The 19,986-nt window shown below is 50.2% G+C and overlaps 2 protein-coding genes across 3 annotated transcripts in view; one reads left to right on the top strand and one right to left on the bottom strand.

Annotated features, from left to right (window-relative positions):
- Positions 1-882: 882 nt before the first annotated feature.
- Positions 883-14,648, top strand: DHX38 (DEAH-box helicase 38). 2 transcript variants are annotated; one of them, XM_035118017.2, is made up of 26 exons: positions 883-1,575; positions 1,721-1,908; positions 2,008-2,124; positions 2,349-2,514; positions 2,641-2,759; positions 2,847-2,923; positions 3,278-3,433; positions 3,554-3,715; positions 3,820-3,927; positions 4,400-4,521; positions 4,625-4,762; positions 4,907-5,093; positions 5,305-5,490; positions 9,501-9,641; positions 9,748-9,858; positions 9,943-10,059; positions 10,807-10,914; positions 10,998-11,110; positions 11,258-11,466; positions 11,546-11,700; positions 11,822-11,977; positions 12,068-12,202; positions 13,431-13,556; positions 13,669-13,764; positions 14,230-14,351; positions 14,442-14,648. In XM_035118017.2, the coding sequence occupies exons 1-26, from the start codon at positions 1,247-1,249 to the stop codon at positions 14,524-14,526; spliced, it is 3,729 nt and encodes a 1,242-aa protein (XP_034973908.1). In that variant the 5' UTR covers positions 883-1,246; the 3' UTR covers positions 14,527-14,648. The 2 variants fall into 2 exon arrangements, with proteins under 2 accessions (XP_034973908.1, XP_060132005.1); XM_060276022.1 differs by lacking the exon at positions 14,442-14,648 and having other exon boundaries at positions 14,150-14,274.
- A 263-nt stretch (positions 14,649-14,911) lies between these two features.
- PMFBP1 (polyamine modulated factor 1 binding protein 1) overlaps positions 14,912-19,986 on the bottom strand; it is an 86,525-nt gene continuing 81,450 nt past the window's right edge. Inside the window, exons 32-38 of the mRNA XM_035118016.2 lie at positions 19,761-19,928; positions 19,598-19,660; positions 18,324-18,433; positions 18,116-18,190; positions 17,765-17,858; positions 15,937-16,007; positions 14,912-15,133 (exon numbers count right to left, since the gene is read on the bottom strand). Of these exons, the coding sequence (XP_034973907.2) occupies positions 15,073-15,133; positions 15,937-16,007; positions 17,765-17,858; positions 18,116-18,190; positions 18,324-18,433; positions 19,598-19,660; positions 19,761-19,928 (642 nt within the window). The 3' untranslated portion in view covers positions 14,912-15,072. The remainder of the gene's footprint in view (positions 15,134-15,936; positions 16,008-17,764; positions 17,859-18,115; positions 18,191-18,323; positions 18,434-19,597; positions 19,661-19,760; positions 19,929-19,986) is intronic.

Raw genomic sequence — 19,986 nt, 5'->3', positions numbered from 1 at the left:
AAAGAGTAAGAGTGGCCCTTCTGCTGCGTGGGATTTTCGGGCCTCTGAAAACTCAACCGGCTGCAATCCGAGCCACTTTGGCTAGAGAGCGCGGGACTCGCGTTTGCCCCTCTGTCGGCTGGCTGTAGGTCTCCTAGACCCGCAGTCTTCAACCTTTTCAGTCTTCAACTTCTGTTTCAGTGTATCTGAAGAAGTGTGCATGCACATGAAAGCTCATACCAATGACAAACTTAGTTGGTCTCTAAGGTGCTACTGGAAGCAATTTTTTTTTATTTTGTTTCAACCTTTTCAGTCTCTAGACCCGCCTTTAACCGAACATGCATTTGGGGACCGATCTTGTAATCGTTTACCACATATTTGCATAGCGGTGGCGCTGCTGTTGCGACCCACAAGCGGGTCTCGACCCACCACCACTTGGACTAGATTACCCCCGCGGCCCCTTCCGACTCTACTATTCCATGACCTATGGCTGGGGAACTTCCGGTCCAGCAGAGGATGGTTGGACATCAATTCCCATCCTCGTCTCTGGCCATGCTGGCTGCTGGAAGTTGCGGCAGCACCTGGAGGGCCATGAAGACCCCCCCCAGCTCCCCACCCCTGCATTAGCCCCGTTCCCGTCCATGATCTTGAACTGCTTTCACAGCTGTCTGAGGGAGCGACATCCCCCTCCTCTTCTGAAGGAAAATTGCTAGTTCTGCCGCCTTCCGTTCCAGCTACGCGGAAGTCCGGGATCTCCTTGCGCGGTTTCCTGTGGGAGGCTTTTCCTTTCCCTCCTCCAGGCGGCGGCAACCCGGAAATCCCGCCTCCGCAAAAGGCCGGTCTAGGAGCCGCGCTGTTCCACATTCTATGACGGACTCTATGGCGCGGGGAGAGGCCGTCGCAGCTGCCGTCGCGGGGCATTGTGGGGCGGGCAATGGCGGCGCCCGGCGAGTGGAGGGTCAGGCCTTGAAGCGGCGGCCGCGCGGCGGCGGAGGGTGAGGCTGAGGCTGGCAGGGCTCTGCCCCCGTCTCTATCCCGAAGGCAAAGCGAAGCCGGGCCAGCGGACGCGGCGGCGCTGCTGCTGCTCTTTCCCCTGCCGCTTTCAGCGCGGTGTGTTGTCCAGTGGCAGCGCGTCCCGCGGGGCTCTGAACTGCCGAGCAGGCCCTCCAGCAGCCGGATTTTCCCAGCCACCGTTAGGCGCCCCCCCCTTGCCGCCCCCCTCCCGCTCACTCGCGTGCCTCCTTGCCTCCCCGCAGAGAGCCCGGCAATGGGGGACACCCCGGCGGAAGAGGCGTCGTTGCACCGGCTGGAGGGCCTGGCGCCGGAGACGCAGGTCGGCGGCCTCCTGATCAAGAAGAAAAGCGCCGCCGAGGAGCAGCATGTCTTCAAGATCCCGGCGCCCCGCACCTCCCTGCTGGGTCTGGATCTCCTGGCCGCCCAGAAGCGCCGCGAGCGGGAGGAGAAGGACAACGACGCGGAGGACCGGAAGAGGTCCCGGGTCTCCTCCTATAAGGACTGGGCTGAGGGCAAGGACGAGGGTGCTGCCGGCGAGGAAGAGGACGGCGACCCAGCCGAGCGCAGCAGCCGCAAGGACAGGTGAGGGGAGGGCTTGGGAAGCTGCTCTTTCTGCAACGGTAGCTGCTTCTTAGGGAAGAAAGCAAGAGCTGAATTTGTTGGGGTGAAATTTTCCCTAGTGGGTGATTACCCCACGGCTCAGCCCTCATCTTCTTCCACTTTCCAGGCATTATCGGTCAGCCCGTGTGGAGACACCATCTCACACTGGAGGAGTCAGTGAGGAGTTTTGGGAGCGCAGCCGGCAGCGGGAAAGGGAACGTCGTGAGCATGGGGTTTATGCCTCCTCCAAGGAGGAAAAAGAGCGGAAGAGGGACCACGGCCGGGAGCGGGAACATGATCGCAAACGGGACCGAGGTAATTCTTGCTCATGAGTAGCTCCACCCCCACCCTCCCAGGACTGCCACTGGTCTTTCCCCTGGGTGGGCCATGGCTGATCATAGGTTGCCTCCACAGATGAGCGGGACCGAAGTCGACGCAGCAGCAGCAGCCGCTCAGAGAGAGATGCCTCCTCAGAGAGGAGCAGCAGTAGTCGGAAGAACGAACCAGAGAGTCCTCGCCACCGACCCAAAGGTGCCCTCTCTCTATGTGCCCACTCCACCTGGATGATGGGGAGCGTCTGTAGACTGTTGCCTTCTTCTTCCTCTGTGTATGGGGTTGGGTGAGCAACTGCTGGGCTATGTATGGCTGTGGCACATCTTCATTGCAGTTGTGCTGGGGCCCTGGGAGCAAAGGGTGCTGGGGTGGCAGAAGGGGGAGCAGTCCAAACCAACTGGTGGTTTCCTTCTTGTGCCTAGATGCAGCAACACCTTCCCGCTCCAGCTGGGAGGAAGAGGACAGTGGCTACAACAGTTCACGCCGCTCCCAGTGGGAGTCTCCCTCCCCCACGCCCTCCTACCGGGACTCGGAGAGAAGTCACAGGGGATCTGCCTCCCGGGATAGCGAACGGCGTGATCGTGACCGGTATGGAGGTGCAAATCAGACTTGGGGGTGTGGGGATGAGGCTGATGGATGAAGCCTGGCTGGAGCAAGCCGTCTTTGCCCTCTGGGCTATTGCCTTGACTGTGTTTCTCCTGGCTGCTCTCACAGGTCTGTCAGGAGCAAGTACCCAGAGGACACACCGTTGCCAACGCCTTCATACAAATACAATGACTGGGCTGACAATCAAAAACACTCTGGTTCAACACCTTGGCTCTCCAGAGGCAGAGGTTAGGGACTGGGAAAGCTGAAGTGGGGGAGGAGGACTCAGCAGTCTGGGGCCAGAATCAGGCCTTCACGATACCTTCCATTCTTAGGAAGGCGTGAAGATGGTGAGGATGGCATTGCTTTTGAAACTGAGGAGGAGCGACAGCAGTGGGAAGATGACCAGCGGGTGAGTGTGCAGCACTCTTTAACACATGATCCCCAAAAGACGCCCCCTCACTAGGGTTATTTATCTTCTTCATCTCATACCTCATCGTGCCTTGGAAAGTGAGGGTGCCCAGAGTTGTTTGGCTCTCTCTTTGTGGAGAGTTAGAAGTGAAGGAGAAGGGCTTGGTGGTTGTCACATGTGGGTGTTGTTGGGCTCAGGCCCTGTGTGGGTAATGGCTGTGTTTGATGGCCATCGAAGGCTGCCTTTTCCAAAGTGCCAGCTCAGCTCCAGTGAGGTGTGTCATAATGAACAAGATTGGTGAGAGTGTGTCTCTGGCTTGCATTGCTGAAACTTTCTTCTTGTCCCTCCCCTCAGCAAGCTGACAGGGACTGGTACATGATGGATGAGGGCTACGACGAGTTCCACAATCCCCTGGCTTCTTCATCAGAGGAGTACGTGAAGAAGCGGGAACAGCACCTGCAGAAGCAAAAGCAGAAGCGCATCTCAGCTCAGCGTAGGCAGATAAATGAGGTAGGGGAATGCTGGAGAGGGTGGTATCCAGTGGTGGCTATGCATGATCATTGTCACTGGCAGGGCTCCCTTAAAACTGAAGGGCTGCTGAGTGGCCTGGCCTTGTTTTCTGCTTGGTAGGATAACGAGCGCTGGGAGACCAACCGCATGCTGACGAGTGGCGTGGTGCACCGACTGGAGGTGGACGAGGACTTTGAGGAGGATAACGCTGCGAAGGTTCATCTTCTGGTTCACAACCTAGTGCCTCCCTTCCTGGATGGGCGCATTGTCTTCACGAAGCAGGTAGGCCAGACTCTTAAAGAAGTGGTGGCAACAAATGGGATGGGGGGAGTTGAAGTGGGGACAGGGCTGTTCCTTTGTGGATCACTTTTCTTGCTTCCTTCTAGCCTGAGCCCGTCATCCCCGTCAAGGATGCTACTTCCGACCTGGCAATCATCGCCCGCAAAGGCAGCCAGTTGGTGCGCAAGCACCGCGAACAGAAGGAGCGCAAAAAGGTACAATCTAAGTTTCTGTTGGGTCTCTCTCTCTCTCCCCCTCCCCCTTCTTGTGGGCTTAATCTCCATTAAGTAAGAAAACTTGCCTGCTGGGGGCAAACTGTCTTTCAAAGCAGGAATGTAGCTGCAGCTGTTTGAGACTTTATTTTATGATTGAAAATGTTTCTATTCTACCCTTTCTCACAAAACAACAATAGTCAAGTCCAGAGTTGTGCTGGTTTTGCAGGTGTCAGAAAGTTGCAGTTTAGTGGCAAGTTGCAATTTAGTGTTGAGAGGAGGCAGCAGAGAGGCTGCGTTTAACGATCCGGTGTGGCTACCATTCAGAGCAGGGATGCGTAAACTGTAGGAAAGCCCACACTGCTTGTAGCATGCCAAAGTCTGAATGGTTTTCATGGATCTCTCTCTCTCTCTCTCTCTCTCTCTCTCTCTCTCTCTGTGTGTGTGTGTGTGTGTGTGTTTGCTCTCATTTTAGGCCCAGCACAAGCATTGGGAGTTGGCAGGCACCAAACTGGGGAACATCATGGGCATCAAGAAGGAAGAAGAGGAAGAGGGTCCCAACCAAAAATTGGCAGAGGATGGCACTGTGGATTACAGGTAGGGGCCTCGCCTGCTGCAGCATGACAGCAGCAAGTAGGGCTTCCAAGGGAGGAGGGGCCTTGTGAGGCGATGACCGACCACAATACCTGAACTCTTTCAGGACAGAACAGAAATTTGCTGATCACATGAAGGAGAAGAGTGAAGCGAGCAGTGAGTTTGCCAAGAAGAAGTCGATTGTGGAGCAGAGGCAGTATCTTCCCATCTTTGCTGTGCAGCAGGAACTGCTGACAGTCATTAGGTGAGACCTTTCCCCAGCCCCTTGCCCTCAGCCTCAGCAGAAACATCTCTCTGCTTTACTGGGTGGGCAGAGACCTCATGGTCTAAGTGAGGGGCCTAACTTTGGGGAGCTGGTGACAGAACCTGTCTCTTCTTCTTCTTGCAGGGACAACAGCATTGTGATTGTGGTGGGGGAGACAGGCAGTGGGAAAACCACGCAATTGACACAGTACCTGCACGAGGACAGCTATACAGACTATGGCTTGATTGGCTGCACGCAGCCCCGCCGGGTGGCAGCGATGTCAGTGGCCAAGCGTGTCAGTGAGGAGATGAGCGTGAGCCTTGGTGAGGAGGTGAGCACAGAAGGGCAGAGGGGGAACGGGGCCAATAGGAGAGGCACATGTATTGGCAGTGCTGGGTGGGGAGGGTGGGCAGGTTCTGCTTTGGCTCAGCAGCAGGTAAGATGGTCCCTTATCACTGTACCCATGGCGTGATGTGCTCTGCTTGTTGTCTTTTGTTAAGGTCTTCTCACATATTTCTCTCCCTGCCCCCGATATCTCTCAGGTGGGCTATGCCATCCGCTTTGAGGATTGCACTTCAGAGAACACTGTGATCAAGTACATGACGGATGGGATCCTGCTGCGTGAGTCTTTGCGCGAAGCCGACCTCGACCATTATAGTGCTATTATTATGGATGAAGCGCATGAACGCTCTCTCAACACAGACGTGCTCTTTGGCCTCCTGCGTGAGGTCAGTACTTTCTTGGTGGGACTGTGGGTGGATTCACTTAGACTTCAGTTGCTTATACAGTGCAGTGTCCCAGAAGGGGAGCCCTTGTTTGAGTCTTGTGCAGAAACAAACCAAGAGAGTCTTAGGGCACCTTTAGCACATTTATTATGGCACAGTAAGCTGTCATGGACTCATCTCACATCAGAAGAATGAAGTGTTATCCTTGTGAGATGACCTTACCTTATAGGTGTCCGCTTGACTGCTTTGATGTATGGAATGGGCACTGTTACAGCTGCCACACAATACTCATTCCACACTTGTAAAGAATCAAATATTTTAGTGAGGCAGCACCTACAATTTAGAACTCCCTGCCTATTGACATCCAGCAGGCACCTTAGCTGTACTCTTTGGGACCGGCTTAAAAGATTTTTGTTTAGGCAAGACTATCCAGGAACGTATATTGTGTCATGTGTTATTCTCTTTTTGCTTTGCTGCTGATGCTAGTTGCCATTTAAATGTTTTAACTGCTTGTTCTTAATTATTTTTCTTTCTTTCTTTTTTAAATCAAGTTTTATTAATTTTCCAGAAAAATTACAGAAATAATAACATATAAGTGTAAAAACAAATAATAACATATAAACAAATATTTAAACAAAATATAAATCCTGTGGTCCGTGCCTTTTACGCCCTCCCTCCATCCCCCCTTTCCCTTTACTTCTCAACCATCTCTATACTACGCTATATTTTTCCTTTCAATTCTCTGCAGATTACTATTTTAATTTATTTTTCTTTTATAACTCATTTGTTTGAGCTTTTTAAAAGGCTGAAAAGAGATCTGTTTTCTCTACCGGCATTTAATATACTCTGTAAACAGTTTCCAATTTTCCCCTCTTTTATTTTCCTTAATTCCTTTAACTTCTTCATATTTTGTTGCCATATTGTAATACATTAATAATTTGAGTTGCCAATCTTCTTTATTTGGTATTCTCTGAGACTTCCAATCTTTTGCAACAAGTAGTCTGGGTGTTGCTGTAGCATAACTCATTAGGCACCTGTCTTTGGCTCGGATATCATCTCCCATCATTCCTAGAAGGAAAATTTCCAGACTTTTTTTGAAAGATTATATCAACATCTTCTTTAGTTCTCTATAAACCATTTCCCAAAACACCGTGATGTCTTTACACTGCCACCACATGTGGATGTATGTGCCAGTTTCCTTGTGGCATCTCCAACATTATTTGTTCCTTTATACATTTTTGCCAATTTGGCTGGCGTAAGGTGCCATCTATAATGCATTTTTAATAAATTTTCCTTTATATCATAATTTGGCGTAAATTTAGTATCCCTTTGTTATCCTTGTGAGATGACCTTACCTTATAGGTGTCCACTTGACTGCTTTGATGTATGGAATGGGCACTGTTACAGCTGCCACACAATACTCATTCCACACTTGTAAAGAAACAAATATTTTAGTGATGCAGCATCTACAATTTTGAACTCCCTGCCTATTGACATCCAGCAGGCACCTTAGCTGTACTCTTTGGGACCAGCTTAAAATATTTTTGTTTAGGCAAGACTATCCAGGCACGTATATTGTGTCATGTGTTATTCTCTTTTTGCTTTGCTGCTGGTGTTAGTTGCCATTTAAATGTTTTAACTTCTTGTTCTTAATTATTTTTTATTTCTTGTAAGCTTCTTGGAGGTTCTGTTGCAACCAAGCAGTATACAGTGGTACCTTGGAAGTCGAACAGAATCCGTTCCGGAAGTCCGTTCGACTTCCAAAATTTTCGGAAACCAAGGTGCGGCTTCCAATTGCCTGCAGGAAGCTCCTGCAGCCAATTGGAAGCCGTGGAAGTCACGTCGGACATTCGGGTTCCAAAGAACATTCACAAACTGGAACATTCACTTCCAGGTTTGCAGCTTTTGGGAGCCAAAACGTTTGAATCGCAAGGTGTTTGTGCTCCAAGGTTCAACTGTATAAATTTTGTTAAATAAAAATAAAATTTTGAAAACTCTGATCTACAGCAACAGTAGAAACACATGGTTTGCAAGGGAGGGGTATTGTAAGCAGTGTGAAAATGAAGTGAAATACAGAAGAGTAAAGGCAGTTGCAAGTACCTAAGTAACTGTGATAATTCACATTTATAATCCAATTAATACATAAAATGGGTTAAAAATGCTTTGTCTTGGTTCAGCCCACGAGTTATAGTACTGGATCTTTTTGCCATTTGTGTTGAGACTGGCCTGTTTGTCCTGTGTAGAATTCAGAAGGGCCTCTCTCACAGGTGATGACATAGATCACATTTTTAAAGATGGTTTTTTATTGAGAGATTTTCATGGATAACAAAGGTACTTATAGCACCTCTGTTTTCAGTTCATAGTTTTTTCTACAGTTCAGTTGCATTTGGTGAGAGATACTATTGTAGGCATTGTTAGGGTGGGGTGGGGAAGAGGAGAGGGGGAGAAGGGGTAGTGTTATTTCCTTCTTTTGCAAAGTGTACGTGTCAAGTTTTGTGTCAGCATCACATGGATAGGTTCTTTATTCATTTATTTATTTTCATTGACGGTGCAGGAGATTTAGGAGCCCAGAGCATGGTTGGTTGCTTTAGGTTGGCTGCAGTGAATTTTGTTCATGTGTGTGAGGGATTGGGAATTGTTGGGTCAAATTAGCCATATCAGTTTCTATGCTGTGTGTGTGGGGTTGTATTGTTGTCTTATTGGCTTGTGCATGTAATAAAGGGGAGCCACACCAGGATGAAGGCATCCTCTTTTATATGTCCCTGTGCTGATTTCAGTTTGTTGGTTAGCTTTTCTAATATGGCTGTTTCCCATACAGTTTGGTATCAGTGGTTCATGTTCACTCCTGACATGTCCCTCCAGTGTTTAGTTTTGATGCTCCTTGCTGCTGTCAGTAGGTAGCTCATGAGACATAGATCACATTTGAAGTGAGCAGGTGAATGAATGCCTGATGTGGGTGATGTTTTCAGGCCTTCCCCTAGTAGTGCCAGGGTGGACATGGGGACAGAGTTGCCACTTGTGGTCTGCTCTGGAGAAAACATAAAATAATAAAGGGATACAAATTTTATGTCATAAAAGCAATGTTCAAGAGTTGGTGGAAATTGTTTTAGCCTCCCAAGACACAATTTATACATGACATACATTGTGGAGCAGAGGGAGGGAGCCTGTGATGTAAAGCTGCTGAATTGCAGCTGTCAGGGCGGTTGCTGGCTACCCTCGAGCAACGACACTCCAAACCATCTTGTCTTTAATGCTTTTATTGTGAAAGTTATTTACAATGTAAGAGCTTCATGAAAACATGTCTACTCAGTACTATCAGATTCTCCCAATGGCGCTTTTCGGCTCTTCCCCCAGCAGAGTAGTTTGGGTGCCCCAAATTTCCTCCCCCTGCGTTTGCGAGCCGCTGATCGCCTCAGTTCTGGGGTGAATTTGAAAGGACGCCCCTCTGCTGTTTTCCCGCTAGAACTCTCTGCTGGCCCCTCCTTCCTTGCTGGTATCACAGGCTGCAGGTAGGGCTCTTGTATGCTGCCTGAGCCCTGGTCTGCTCCGCTCACTTCCTCTTTCCTGTCTCCTGTCCCTCCGCTGTTGTCCGAGCCATTCAAAGAGCTGGATTTGATGAAGGGTGGCTGTTCCCTGTAAGCCCACCCCCTTACAGCAATACAGTAAGAGGTTTGCTGCTCTCACTTGTTGATGGAACTGAGACAAAGCCTGTCGTTTGTGCCCATTGCCCCAATATCACTCAGGCAGCTCTTCTTGCCTTTTGTAACAAGGAAGCAGAGTTTTGACACAGAGCACCATGCAGCCAAGTACAATCGCTTTGTTACAAGAAGGAATATTTCTCTTTGTTTCTCTCCATCTGAGAGGGGGATGAAATGGACTACTTCTGCATGCAATGTTTTGGAAAGATGTTCCAGCAGAATTACTGTGTCATGGGGTGCTTCTCCCTTGCTCTGAGGGTAGGTGAGTCTTCCCATCTTTCCTTTTGTGACACCTGCCCTCTTTTCCTCCTACAGGTTGTGGCGCGGCGCTCAGACCTGAAGCTGATTGTTACTTCAGCCACCATGGATGCAGAGAAGTTTGCTGCTTTCTTTGGGAATGTGCCCATTTTCCACATTCCAGGTCGCACCTTTCCTGTTGATGTCCTCTTTAGTAAGGTATGCAGAGATCAGGGGAGCAGGGATTTTTCTGCTTTCTACTTTCTGGGAGGGTTGTGGACCATGGCCGGGAGGGTGTGTTAAGTCTCTTTCCTCCCTCTTTCAGACCCCGCAAGAAGACTATGTGGAAGCAGCCGTGAAACAGGCCTTGCAAGTCCACCTCTCAAGTGCCCCAGGGGATATTCTGATCTTCATGCCAGGCCAGGAGGACATTGAGGTACATACTGTTGAGTGAAAGAACCCCTGAGTTACCAGCCCTGCCCTCTCTCCATGCAGTTCATTCTCATCTTCCTTATCACAGGTCACGTCAGAACAGATTGTGGAGCACCTGGAGGAGCTGGAGAATGCACCTGCCCTGGCTGTCTTGCCCATCTACTCCCAGCTGCCATCTGATCTGCAGGCCAAGATTTTCCAAAAGGTATTGAACTGGTGTGTGTGTTTGTGTTTGGAGCAGGGGCTGGTGTGTGTTTCTGTGGGAGGTAGGTAGAATTGCACCTTCCCCTAAACTTGTTGCTTGATCTTTTGTCTTCTGCATTACATGAGTTGGAAGGCTTCATTGGGAACTGCTGCTGTTCTTTGTATGGGGGATTCTTGCCATGTGTGTTCTAACGCATAGCAGAGGAAGGCTGTCTTATTTGGGATGTGTGCTGTTGTGTCCCGTTAAGGAAGTTTCAAGACTTTGTTTTGCTGTGTTAGGTGTGAGCCCTGAAATTTTGTATCGGGTCAGCCCAAGCACAAGGAGAGAGGTAGCAGAGTTGCAATGCAGTTACCAGTTTTCCTGAAGCAACATCGATGTCATGAGGCAACTGGTTCCAAAGCATCATGGAAAGTAGAGTGCTGTCAATGAACAGCCAGGAATTAGGAATTAGGCCCGGAACCTGGGCAGCTGCAGTCATGAAGGAGCAGGTCAAAGGCCGTAGAGCAGAGAACAGGTGAAAACCTGAATGAAACCAGACTGTCTTGCAGACAGTAGGGCATCAGCACCCAGTATTATGCACCAGTGGATAAGACCAGGCAGGAGACTTTGACCTTTGACTGGTGCTGACCTGAGAGGCTTGCTAAAGTGGAGAGCTAGAGAGTTCAAAGTGTTTAGCTCAAAGACCTTCCCTTGGCCTGGGTGGAGATGGAAATTACCTTCTGCAATTGACACCTGTGTTCCTGGCAGGCACCGGATGGCGTTCGAAAGTGCATTGTGGCCACCAACATTGCAGAGACCTCGCTGACGGTGGACGGGATCATGTTTGTGATTGACTCTGGCTACTGCAAGCTGAAGGTGAAGCGGGTTGGGTTGTGCAGAGCCCTGGAGCCTGCAGGTTTAGGCTGAAACCATGGCTCATCTTCTCTCTTTTGCTCCAGGTCTTCAACCCACGAATTGGCATGGATGCACTGCAGATCTATCCAATCAGCCAGGCCAATGCAAACCAGCGCTCGGGCCGAGCTGGAAGGACGGGCCCAGGTCAGTGTTTCAGGTAGGAACTGTGTGTGTGAGCAATCCCTCCTACCAACGTTGGGTGGGAGCTGCAGGAGTGTGTCTTTGACTACAGAAGTTAACTTTGCAGGGGTGGCAGGTCACCCAGGGCTGTCCCCATCTGAGCAGCTGTTTTCTCTCCTGACAGGCTGTACACCCAGAGTGCATACAAGAATGAACTACTGACAACCACAGTCCCAGAGATTCAGCGCACCAACTTGGCCAATGTAGTGCTGCTCCTCAAGTCCTTGGGTGTGCAGGACCTGCTGCAGTTCCACTTCATGGACCCCCCTCCTGAAGACAATATGCTAAACTCCATGTACCAGTTGTGGATCCTTGGGGCACTAGACAACACAGGTAGAGGGCGCAACCTGGCGAGGTGATGTGGTGTGGCATAGCTGGGAGGCCTATCTCATTAGTGCTGCCTTCCCTTTAGGTGGGTTGACATCCACGGGGCGTCTGATGGTCGAGTTCCCCCTTGATCCGGCTCTATCCAAGATGCTGATTGTTTCCTGTGACATGGGCTGCAGCTCGGAGATCCTGCTGATTGTCTCCATGCTCTCTGTTCCAGCCATTTTCTACCGGCCCAAGGTGAGCCTGATTTCAAAGCGGGGAAGGGGCTGGGCAATACCTGGGACCTTAGCAACCGCCAGGCTGCATTGCCGCCTCCTTCCCTCCTCCTCTCTTCACTTTCATGTTGCCTTCCCTGCAGGGCCGGGAGGAAGAGAGTGACCAGGTGCGGGAGAAGTTTGCTGTTCCTGAGAGTGATCACTTGACTTACCTGAACGTTTACCTGCAATGGAAGAACAACAGCTACTCCACACTTTGGTGCAATGAGCACTTTATCCACGCCAAGGCCATGCGCAAGGTGCCTGCTGGGGGATGGGGAAAGTGGGCTGGGCAAGGACCTGAAGGGGGCTGTGGGCTCCAGGCTTGACGGCTCTTGCTGCTCTTCCAGGTGCGAGAGGTGCGAGCACAGCTGAAGGACATTATGGTGCAGCAGCGCATGAGCCTGGCATCCTGTGGCACTGATTGGGATATTGTTCGCAAGTGCATCTGTGCTGCCTACTTTCACCAGGCTGCCAAACTGAAGGTGAGCAAGAACTTGCACCGGGGTGTGTTTTGGGTTGGGGGGTAAGGGAGGGAATAGGTAGACAAGTGAGTGGGTAGACAAGTGAGTAAGGAACATCATGCTCCCTGTTGCAAATGATGGCGCTACCCAGAGTTGTTTTCTAAACCGTGCTTCATATCCAATCCCCCCCACCCCCCAAAATTTATCTTCCCTCTTGGTTCCATCTGAGTTCAGTTTCAGTACCTCTTCCTGTGATCATTCATGCTCCACTCCTGCTATTGACTTGATGTAGGGACTCTTAAGAGCCAATCTTCTGCTCCAGCCCACAAGGCATCCCTTTCCTTATTCCTGTGTAGTGATCTCACTACTTATTGCCCCTTCTAGCTCAGGTTTCTCCCTTTTCTATCTGGGTTTCTGTCCTTTGAAAGGCTGCTTCTTGATTATCTAGACCAGGCATCCCCAAACTTCGGCCCTCCAGATGTTTTGGACTACAATTACCATCTTTCCTGACCACTGGTCCTGTTAGCTAGGGATCATGGGAGTTGTAGGCCAAAACATCTGGAGGGCCGCTGTTTGGGGATGCCTGATCTAGACCAGTGGTGGAGGGAACCACCAGTCTGATTCAGACCAGCAAAGAAGTCTAGCCTTTCACACTTTTCCATTAGGAGGTTTGGAAGCCTCCTTTTACTATTGTGCTCCTAACAATTTTAAGCCCTTTCCTCTTTCCATCTGCTTCATCCACCCTTCACCCCCCCCCCCCGGTTCTGTTGTTTATAAGATGCTTTGGGTGGGGGGAGCATATTCATGGTAGAGTGCCTGCTTTTGATGGAGATGCTCCTTGGCTCACTCCCGGCAAACACGATCAGGTAGTAGGTGGTGTGAAATACCTTTTAGGGAGGGTAAACTATTTGTTATGAAGGCTAACACTCCCACCAGCATCCGAGGTGGTTTGCCACAGACTCATTGTTGCTGGGAACTGTGAGTGGGGAGAGTTGGTGTTGTGCTTGTGTCCCACTTCCAGGCTTCCCATCTGGTCAGCCCCTATGAGAACAGGATGCTGGTTCTCTAAGGTGCTACTGGAAGGATTTAAAAATTTTGTTTTGACTGAGTCAGACCAACATGGCTACCTACCTGTAACCACCCTTAGGCTGATTCAGCTGCAGGGCAGCTCTTATCTCAATTGTGTCAGCGCAGAGCCTGTGGGTGGTTGTGCTGGGACTGTGCTGACCATGCACCTTCTTTGCTTCAGGGGATTGGCGAGTATGTCAATGTCCGCACTGGGATGCCCTGCCACCTGCATCCAACCAGCTCGCTCTTTGGCATGGGCTACACACCTGATTACATCGTCTACCATGAGCTTGTGATGACCACTAAGGTGAGTTTGTTGGGGGGGGGGCTGCTCTGGTCCTTCTTTCCTAGTCACTGGAGGGGGGGGTCCTCCCAGCTTCCACATGGGCTGACCAGCCCTCCTGTCTATCCCCCTACAGGAGTACATGCAGTGTGTCACATCAGTGGATGGTGAATGGCTGGCTGAATTGGGACCCATGTTCTACAGCATCAAACATGCTGGCAAGTCTCGCCAGGTAAGGGATTTGAGCTGGTGTCTGCAGAACCAGTCTTCCTGTTTTGTAGCTGCTCTCAAGGTTGGTGTTTTTTTCTGCTGCTGTAATGCTGAGGAGCAGGCTGAGCTTGGCTCCCTCCTTCCTTAAGTAGTGGATGGGGTGAAGAGATTTCAAGGGGGCTGTTCCTCTGTGTGCCCAAAGCTAAACTTGTCCTGTGTAGCAGTGAGGGGGAAAAGGCAGATTGTGGCTTCACTGAGGCCAGTTTCTGCAAAGGATCACTGACCTTAAGTCTAATCCAGGAAAGCATGTTGTGGGCTCCCCTATCTCAGGCTAGCGTAGCTGTTCCTTAAGTGTTGGGGTATCCTGAGTGTGCACTCTTGCTTTGTCAATTTGAAACGTATTCCAGTAAAAAAGAGTGCTACGTCGGAAGGGTGAGGTCAGCTCCTGCCTGCTTCAGTTGCATTCAGTCTGCTTGCTCTGCCCCAGGAGAGCCGCCGAAGGGCCAAAGAGGAAGCTTCAGCCATGGAGGAGGAGATGGCTTTGGCCGAAGAGCAGCTGCGTGCTCGCCGAGAGGAGCAAGAGCGCCGCAACCCGGTGGGCAGCGTCAGGTATGCTTCTTTCAGTAGGGGAGGGTAAAGAGTAGGGTGTGTGGTTGGACCAAGCAGTGTGATTCTGACTTCTTCCTCCCCTCCCTGTAGGTCCACCAAGATCTACACGCCAGGACGCAAGGAGCAAGGCCAGCCTGCCACCCCACGCCACACACCAGCTCGCTTTGGTCTGTAACCCCTGCCCACCCAGCTCTGTACAGAAGACCCTGCTGTGCTTAGTTGGGCAGAGCCCACCTTGGATGGACATGGAAAAAATAATTTTATTGTTTATATAAATGTTGCTGCTTCCTGACCTGATTTTGAGCAGTTGCTTTTGTTTGGCCTCTTCCTTGGTGCAAGGTTGGGGGTGAGGCTGGAGCAAGGTGTGTTTGGGGTGTACCTGTGGGGGAGCCCTGTCTCCCTCGGCCCATGAATGGGCTATAAGGCATCCTGCTTTCTGCCACCCACCTCCCCTTTGCCTTATACATGCTCAGAGCACGACGTGTGGTTTTTTGGGGAAAGTGGCTCAGCACTTCCCCATTTATTAGCTTAGTATCTGCACACGTTTTTCTTTTTCTTTCTTCTTCTTCTGCGTAAGAAGTCACATGATTAGTCGATCGGCCAGTCCCTGTCCAAATACTCACTGGAGCCTGGCGCAGCAGGCACCAAGGTGTGTCCTCTGCTGGGCAGGGAGGGGCCAGCATGTGTGGCGAAGAATAGGTATCCAGCAGCCGTGGAGGGGCTAGGACAGGTTCCACTTTGTAGCCAGCACTTTGCTTTGTCTCCGGCTCAAGCAGTGAGAGCTGCAAATAGTAATAATGATGATGATTTGGGGTGGGTGGGGGAGGTACAGCAGGAATGGCTTTCTACATCCATGCTTGACTTATCAATCAATTTGCTCAGGGAATCTCTATGGGAGACTGAAAATAAGATGGCATATATTTGAATGCTATTACTTCCTTTAACACAGCATTGGTCCTCTTAAGAAAGGGCATGTTTGCACCCACCATAAAGGACTGAAAGGGAGTGGAAATGGCTTTTGTACACTCAAAAGACTAAAGTCAGTTTTAGACATGTTGGATAAAGAGTTTATTTAAATACTTTCCCCTCCCAATATTGGGATGTAACTCCATTAGAGGACGGTTGGGGAACTGTGGCCTGGTATGCTGCCAGCCCCTGGCTTTAAGCATGTGGCCCTCTGGATGATGAAAGATTTCATCAGCCCCAGCCACTATTGCCAGCAGTGAAGGGAGCCAGAACTTCACAAAAGCCAGAGGGCTACAATCTCCCCACCCTTGCATAGCCTGCTATACCAGGCAGTTCCTTACAGAGGCTTTACCATACTGTGCTTTGCAGGCTTTTCAGAGGTTTCCAGCCTGCATGTGTGAGCCGAGAAAATAACTTTTTAAGCCAAGCTTATGCAAAGTGCCTCCCTGCCATCAAAAGCATCCTACCTTGCCTCAAAAGATTGGTCCAGGCAGTCCCTGGCTTGGAAAATAACTCATGTCCCAGAAGGAGGTTGTGAGTCAAGTCCCCTGAGGGCAGGGAAGCTCCTTGGTGCTGACATTGTCCAAGGAGAGGAGTGGGGGAGAACAGAAGCACTTACTCATCCGCTGGGAACGTAGGCCAAGGCTGTGGTAGTACAGCACCTGGGTCCAAATCACTGCTGTGGAAAGCCTGCAATGAGAAAGAGGAGAATTTGTGTGTATGTTATTTCCCATAAGATTTCAGTAAGGCTTTTTTTGTAATACAATACAATATGAACAAAAACAAAATGAGAGAATAATCCCAATAATGTCCCAGAGTAGAGGACAACAAGGAAAACAAAAGGAAAAAAAGAGGACGAAATATAAAAAGGAAAAAGGGAAAGAAAGATGTGAAAGGGACTTCCGATTTTCTGTCTTTGCCAGCTCAGGATGTCTCTTTATCTCTGTCCATGACTTCATTCCGTTCCTTCAACATCATAACTCATGCCATTTGGGTGTTTCATTCCTCTAGACGCTGGTGCGAAGAACTTCTCCATTTCATTATCTGCTACCTCCAACTCTACCATTTCACTCTCCTGTTCTGGCAATCCTTTTTTGATATTCCTCTTTAATACCATTTTCCATTTCATCCTTCTCTGGTCTATTTTCATTCACCATTTCATCAATCTCAGCTCTGATCTCTCTTAACTGCTCATCCAATAATTGCTGTAAGATGCCAACAGTCAATGGAGTGTCCAACAATGTATTTGCCATACTGAGCAGTCTTAGTCTTATTAACAGCTCAATACCCATCTTAAAAACTTAAGACCTTAACGTCTTCGCAATATTCCTTATCAAACCACATTTCTTTCCCACAGTGACGTAGAAAAAATACTTTGTTTGAAGTCAACAGTTTTGTCAAAAAAAAAAACAGAATTAAAAATAAAATATTTCTAACTATCAGAACACCCTTGATCGTTAAAAACTTTCTTGGTTGCAAACAATTAGAACATGCTTTTGTTCTGCTTTCAGTCTTAAATGATAAACTCTTCTTAAAAAGCGTTTATCTGAAGAATCTGAAGAAGTGTGCATGCACACGAAAGCTCATACCAATGACAAACTTAGTAGGTCTCTAATGTGCTGCTGGAAGGAATTTTTGTATTTTGCTTCTTCTTAAGAAGGTAGCTCGCACACCAGAGGTAAATTTCAACTGGCAGACAAGAGAACCTCTCAGTTGTAATTTATAGAGGCTTTGCTGACCTTATGTCCTGAGGGCTGTTACGTAGTTTGGGGGCAGGCAGGATGAAAATTCTTCTCTAAGTCACTCACCTCCATCTGGGTTCTCAGGTGCTCAGTCTCCAGACATGGAAAGTAGTTTTTCTTATTCACTCTATTTTTCCAAAATAAATTCAATAGCTAAGATTTATGGCTTTGGCTATCATGAATCACTACGTCATCTCTGTTGGTGAACTGCCGACAAGATATTCAGTCCGCCGTTCCTCCTTTGGAAGTCCGAGGACCTGTGTTTTCAAGGAGTGGATTTGCCCAACACACAGGCTCTGCGGTGACTATCAGGCACTCATTGTGGGTTGGATGCTGGAAGCTCCTCGCCTACTTCTCTGTGCTCTTGCTGCAGAACTGCAAAAGCCTCCACAACAGCACTTGTTCAATGTCTTCTCATTAAATGATGGTGGGTGTGGGTGGTCTGGGGAATCCTTGGGGTTGTCGCATCTTCTGCCAGGTCCCGTTACGGCAATATTGGCCCACTCTGCATTTGTGGGTTTGGGATTCCAGAAGTACTTTACTACAATTAATAAATGCCTGCCTTGCAGGCTAACAGAACACCTTGCCACTCATTACCTTCCCTGTTGGGAAACAGGCAGCCTACTGAGAGTGCCTCAGGGGGTCACTCCCTGCCATCTGGACCCCTGGGATTATTGACCCTTCACTACTGAGCCTTCTACTCACCTTGAGGCGCTCACACTCAATACGCCGCTCATCCACTTCACTTTTCAAGCGTTTATTCTCTTGCTGGAGTCGCTCCATTAGCCCATGGAGGTGGCTGTGGAAAGAAGCTGCCTTAATGGAGGGGAACAAACAGCCATGCAGCAGCCTTTGGACTTACATATGAGGATAACAGGACAAGGAAAGGAGGAGCGTCTGAATTTTAAAAACACCTTGTCCTGCACAATATTTGGAGATATGGGGTGGAGGCGGGGAAGTTAGGACCAGCAGTTGAGTACTGCCCACCCCCTTAAGGAAGAGTAGAAGTGTGGGAGGCCTGGAGGAGCCCCGCCTGTGTCAGCCTGCTGCACTTACTCCCTCTCGCCCGTCAGCTGAGCAATTTGCTTGATCTGGTCCCGGATCTTGTCGCTCAACTTCTCGTTCACCTGCCTGCAACAAGACACCGGTTGGGAAGAAGTAACCAGCGGCAAGCAAAGGTGATAAGCAGTACTGCTAGAGCCCATTCCCACCCACCCCAGGAGGAGGAGGAGGAGGCTGCCACAGCCAGGTGGCACAAACTCACTTCTGCTCCTTCACCCACTGGCTGACGTTGGCCACCACCAACTCACTCTCATGATGCAGGCGGTAGCTGTCGGCCCGTGCTGTCTCCAGGGAGGTCTGCAGGGATTCCACCTGCCAGGTAAGAAGAGGGCAGTCTAGGAAGGCCACCCTGGCATGGTTCCAGAAGTGCAAAGCAACCTCCACTGGCCCCACCCTCTCTTGCCCCTAAACTATCCTGAAAGGGCCAAAGAATGAAGAGCAGAACCAGATGCAGACAAGACTCCCAAATAGCAACCACATGGTCTCTGGTGGGCCACAGACCAAGAGCCCTGCTGCAGCCGGCTCAGAGCTCCATCTGGTGCAGCATCTGGGGGCCCAAACCAGGTGCTGCCAGGAAACCCAAAGGCAGAGGATCAGGTCTAGAACGTTCCCCAGTGCCTGGTATTCAGAGGTAGATTGCCTCTGGACAAGGAGGTTCCACAGAGCTATCATGGCCAACACCTATTGGCACATCTCTTTGTCTTTAGGTTGTCCACTCCCCCATTAAAACCATTCTAACTGGCAGCCGCCGCCACACCCTGTGACACCAAGTGCCATCAATGAGTTCTACATTGTGTGAAAAGGAACCTTCTTTGGTCTTCCCCAAATTCATTTGCTTGCCCCTCAATCTCAGTGGGTGGTCTCGCTGTGCCACCAGCAAAACCTCAACCTTGGTCAAGTTCCACTTGAGGACAGCACCAGACCTTAGAGAGGATGTGGACAAGTGGAAGAAGATGCAAAGGAGAGTATCAGAGACGCTCAAGAACTTGGCAGGGCAACCGGCCCTGAGGAAAGGCTGGAGGAGAGCAGCAGCAGGTGAAGGGAGGGACAAGACAAAGCTGGAGGAAGCTGAGCAACAAAGAGAAGGAAAGGAGAGAAAGAACGAGATCAGCTGAGCTCTAACTCTGGAGGGAAGAACAAACCAAGGCTTATAGGAGCCGATGGGTGGGGAGGAGAAGGAGAGAGTATTTCCCTGGGCAATCTCAGTGTATGGGGTGCATCCAACTCTGGCTTGAGGCTAGACAAGCTTGTTGCTTTCACAACTCCTTGAGGCAGCCAGGCCAGCCTGTTGTGACTTTTGTTGTCACCTAAGCTTGTGGATGTGCCACCCAGAAGCCATGAGGACTCTCTTTGGATGCTTCACTTAGGGCCTTCTTCCCCAATGACTTGGGATCTGCTTTCTTCCTAGGGGCAGCAGAGGTGAATGGTGCCCCTGGGGAGTCCGGGGGATGAGTCTCCTCCCCAAGCTTTACTTACGTCCCGGCTGGAAACCACAAACTTCTGCCGGAGGACATTGACTTCGTTCTGCAGCTCTTCTCTCTGCCAAAGCAGCCCCAGGAGAGAACCAAAGGAAATGCATCAGCCACCTGAAAAGGACTTGGCTGTGTATCCCTCTACCCTGCAGGGAGCCCCTTGTCACCTCCTCTGTTGCCTGGTGACACTTCTCCTCCAGTGAGGCCAGCTCCACCTTCATCACCACCAGCTCCTCTTCCTTTTCGGCCAGAGCCCGCTCGGCTGCCCGGTGCTCCTGCTGCCAGTGTTGCACTTGGCTGCCCAGGGCGCTCAGCCGCTCCTCGGAGGCACAGGCCTGTGAAGACAGAGGAGTTGCCCACTGGGTGAGCTTGGGCTGAGCAAGAAGGCCCCTT

This window comes from Zootoca vivipara, chromosome 6 (assembly GCF_963506605.1).
Source record: "Zootoca vivipara chromosome 6, rZooViv1.1, whole genome shotgun sequence".
In the NCBI taxonomy this organism is placed as follows: domain Eukaryota; kingdom Metazoa; phylum Chordata; class Lepidosauria; order Squamata; family Lacertidae; genus Zootoca; species Zootoca vivipara.
The sequence above is the reverse complement of the archived record's forward strand: the minus strand, read 5'-3'. Positions and strand labels throughout refer to the sequence as shown.